Raw genomic sequence first — 4,311 nt, 5'->3', positions numbered from 1 at the left:
TATATTCTCACTATCCTGACACAAAATCTGTACACACTTTGATTCTATACAGGTTTAAAAACATGTAAATTCTTCTCACTTAAAAAAATGATCAACTTCACTACCTCAAGAACATTTCTTCAAATAATGATATTCAGCATTTTTGGAAGAACCCTTAAGAAACCTTCAAGAATTTAAACACATCTTGGTGCTGTGTCCCAGCATCCTCGCCACATTCTTCCTTCTTTTCTTTCATTATTATTACTTCTTGTAAAAATGTCTCCCCCATGCATCATCCTGTCCTTGTGTTTTGCCAGTACCACAGGAAAGTTGAACAACATATTTTAAAAACTTTTTATTTAATTTTTAGTAATTTCATACACAAGTATTATGTATCTGTTACTACCATCCAGCCCCACCTTCTCCCCAGCCACGCCGTCTCCCCAGCCACACCATCTCCTCTCTGCTTCCTCTATCATCCTTCTTTGACACTCTTCTCTCAACTTCTTGTCTTCTTTTTAGAACACAATGCATCATGTTGGTTAGACCATTCAGTGTTAATGCTGAGCCTGGCAAGGACAACTTTCTTCAAAGTACAAACGCAGCAGGACCTTTAGTTCACATGTCTCAAATTCCATTTGAATAATAGGTTTGCCTTTAGCCTTCTATCCACCCCACACCTCATTTTCTTTGATGTTTTCTTCTACTCCCTCATCTGCAAAGATATTATTAGTCTGTAAGATGTAAACGTACTTTCCACGTATCCCTCGTAACAGAGGCATACTATGTCTTGGACCTCCATTCTTGCTATTAGAAAACATGAAGTGCGTGGTTCTCAAGCAGGGAGCCAACCTGTCAAGAATCAAAAGAAGAGGAAGGTATCCTTGCTGTGAGCCATTTCCTCCTGGATGGAATGCACCAACCCAGCCTACAATATGCTGCAATTTGTCCTCCACTCTCCATCTAATGACTTTCTGAATGGTATTACCTTACCCCGTGGAATGTGAATTTTAGTCAAAACAAGTCCTGTGATTCTTTCTTCTCACTGTTTTCAGGACTCTGGGGCCTGGTCAACAATGCTGGCATCTGTGTCTTTGCTGTCAATGAGTGGATGAGCAAACAGGACTTTGCAACTGTACTGGATGTGAACCTGTTGGGCATGATCGAGGTGACACTGAACATGCTGCCCTTAGTGAGGAAGGCAAGGGGCCGCATTGTCAATGTCTCCAGCATCCTGGGTCGAGTGACTCTTTGTGGTGGTGGTTACTCCATCTCCAAGTATGGTGTAGAGGCCTTCTCAGACTCCCTCAGGTATTAGTTGATTATGAGGTCCCGTGGCTATCCTTCAGCGAGGTGTTTTATTTTAATTGCAACCTTTGAGAACCCCTCATGAACAGTCTTTTTCTTCTGGTTTGGAGTACTCTCTTACCTTTTCCTCTTGGTAGTAAAGTTGTCAGTAGATGGGAAACCACTCTCTATGCCTTTGTCAGGTGATTGAGGACTCAGTTCACTTAAACTTGTCCTGCTTTGGAGGCCTGCCCTGTGGAAGCACCAGGGCCATTACTGGCCTTGGCCAAGAACATAGTTCCCACCTTCTTTGATGATCAGGTTGGGGATGTCCTGGGGGTGTGAGCATCACACTCAGCCCACCTCCTAGTGTTTAGCAAGTTCTTGTTTAAAGCCCACAATTTCCATATTCTTGCACAACAAAGAGATTTTTGACCCTAATAAACAAACAAAAAGACCAACAGCAGCAGCAGCAACAACAAAAATCCTAACAACTGAGAGAGTGAAAGAGGCGAGAAGATAGAGAGAGTGAGCAAGACTGAGAGATTATTAGCAGTAGTGACAGTGTTGTTTGTCAGATTTTTGGAGGGCTTTGTACAGGGGTCTGTGGTAAAGGTTAAACACTAGAACAGAAAAGGAGATCCCGGGTTAAAACATTAACATCCTGGGCCCAGTGTGATTGCTTGCAGAGTGCTGTTAGTGCTGATTTGTCATTCTGGAGCGAAGGGCAGGCCAGCCCTGGCAGCGGGGTATATTGTCACAGGGTGACTTTTGGAGAGTCTGAGAGTTCTAGACAAGTTTGTATACCATACTGATGACAGGTCAATCAGTAGTCTTTACCTTATATCTTATACATGGTTGTACAGTATACAGTACACGTCTGTATTATACCACTGTAGCAAACTGAGATAGATTTCCTGCTAGCTGCAAGGCAAAATGGTCTCTAAATGTGGGGTACCACGACTGCCTACACAGAGTAGTCCCTGAAGATATCTGAGTAAGCCAAAAAGGAACTAGCCTCAGATTTCTTAGGCAGTAGTTGGAGAAGGTGGGGTCCAGGACTGAGAGAGAACTGACTTAGACAAGTCTAGTGAGCCCTTTGTACAGTATATGGATGACTACCTGTATCACAGAACTGAATATTTAGATTTAGACCAGAGAGCTTTGTCTGTGTGACATTGGAGTGACATTCAAAAGCACAGAGACAAAGCTCTTGCCACAGGCGATATCCCCATCTGCTGCACATCCCAGACCCAAAAAACTTCTGAACTTTTGTCTCCAGTGGATCATTGTGTTGTCAATTGTATTATTTTCTTCAAAAGAGATCTGATGTCTTAGATTACCATTGGCTGCTGTCTTACAGGAGGGAGCTCTCCTATTTTGGGGTGAAGGTGGCTATCATAGAGCCTGGTGGTTTCAAGACAAATGTCTCTGATGTCAAGAGGCTATCACATTACTTAGAGAAGCTGTGGGACCAGGCCACCTCAGAGGTCAAGGAGATTTATGGCGAGAAGTATCTGGACTCCTGTAAGTAACCTGTAGGAATCACAGGAAAGCCTCATTCTATACTCTGAGTCTTCTGTGCTGTTCTGCTAGTGGTATAAAATCTAGCCCAGGCTGTTTTTCTTCATTAGTCCCCTTTCCTTGGGAGCCTATGGGATTCTGGTCATATAAAGATGTTCTGGTTTCTAGAACTCTGTTTTCTCTTAACCAGTCATTATCTTAATGATGAAGGTAAAACCAGGGATGGAGGTATTAGATCACCACTTTCCATGAGCTTGGGCTTGTTCTCACTGTTAGGAGAGAATGTCCAGGTATTCTGCCAGGTTGTTCTCTGACACAGGAGGCTGAGTGTGCACCACTATCTTAGAGGCTGTGGCCCTTTCTGAGGAACTGAGACAGGCTAGACTTAGGCATGGCTTCTGAGTGTGGGAGACATGGATTTTAGAGAAGCCCTCTTCAGTTGCTCATATAACAGATGTGGTGGGATGTGGAGTTGACTGGAATAATCTCTCATTCTACACAGATGTGGAAACAATAAAGTCATCTGTGGACACATGCTCAGAGGACCTGTCTGTGGTGACTGACTGCATGGAGCATGCTCTGACTGCCTGTCATCCTCGAACCCGATACTCAGCTGGTTGGGATGCCAAGCTATTCTATCTTCCCTTGAGCTACATGCCCACATTTCTTGTGGATGCCATTTATTATTGGAATTTTCCAAAGCCTGCCCAAGCCCTCTGAATCTTCATGTGTGTGGAGACTTGGGGAAGTAGGGTGGGTGGAGGAAGATAATGACGTGGGGGCACATTGTTCACAGTACTCACTAAAATAATTCTGCTTTCATACCACTCAAAACCAGAGGAAACTTTACCACTTAAAGTTCAGAGGAAAGAGCCAAAGAATTCTGCCAAGGGGTAGTGATTCAAAGGGGCTGGCAATAGTCTGTGAATTTAGGCAGGTTCCTAAGGTTTGCTTCATCATAGCCTAGTTTGAGAATCCACAGAACTGCAGAGGTTTTAAATACCTAGGACATGGTTTGCCTCTTGTCCCCACCTCATTATGTGCATGGGCCTGGCTACTCATGACATCATGGAAGATTGAATGAATCCACTTCACAATCACCTTTCTCCATGGTGTCAGGTGGAATGGCCACCACCAGAACTTCATGCCCTAATGCGGTGTCAGCAGGCTGTGCTTAGGAGGTGGTTTTGCTGGTGAGATAGAGTCTGGCTAAGATAGAAAACATAACAACAACAACAACAACAATTTTTATTCATCTTAAAACCATGGCTTTCTTTGGAATCCTTTCATTTCAGAATAAAAGTTGAAAGATTACTTGTGTCCTGTGTTTTGTACTAGTTGAGCAGTGTGGAACACTCGGAGACAGAGTTAGGGGAGAGGGGACTGTCCCAGGAAGGGCTAGCAAGAATGAGCTGGACTATTAACCTCTGCACCTGTTCAGCTTTTCCCACCACAGGGGACAGTGGCCATTGCTTCCCTCCCAGGATTTTGAAGTGTCCTGGCTCACAGGATAAAGCAGAA

At 43.9% G+C, this 4,311-nt stretch overlaps 1 protein-coding gene across 1 annotated transcript; it reads left to right on the top strand.

The window, feature by feature from the left end:
- Positions 1-798: 798 nt before the first annotated feature.
- On the top strand, positions 799-4,104 carry LOC114615880 (retinol dehydrogenase 7-like). Its single transcript, XM_028761481.1, has 4 exons — positions 799-857; positions 994-1,290; positions 2,630-2,793; positions 3,293-4,104. The coding sequence occupies exons 1-4, from the start codon at positions 799-801 to the stop codon at positions 3,508-3,510; spliced, it is 738 nt and encodes a 245-aa protein (XP_028617314.1). The 3' UTR covers positions 3,511-4,104.
- Positions 4,105-4,311: the final 207 nt, after the last annotated feature.

Source organism: Grammomys surdaster, unplaced genomic scaffold (assembly GCF_004785775.1).
Source record: "Grammomys surdaster isolate TR1022 unplaced genomic scaffold, NIH_TR_1.0 180345, whole genome shotgun sequence".
Classification (NCBI taxonomy): Eukaryota; Metazoa; Chordata; class Mammalia; order Rodentia; family Muridae; genus Grammomys; species Grammomys surdaster.
This window is presented reverse-complemented; position numbering and strand designations above follow the sequence as displayed.

Coding starts and splice junctions, on each gene's coding strand:
- LOC114615880 (XM_028761481.1), top strand. CDS start 799: ATGAAGTGCGTGGTTCTCAAGCAGGGAGCCAACCTGTCAAGAATCAAA. Junction 1,291..2,629: donor GCCTTCTCAGACTCCCTCAG/GTATTAGTTGAT, acceptor GCTGTCTTACAG/GAGGGAGCTCTCCTATTTTG. Junction 2,794..3,292: donor CGAGAAGTATCTGGACTCCT/GTAAGTAACCTG, acceptor CATTCTACACAG/ATGTGGAAACAATAAAGTCA.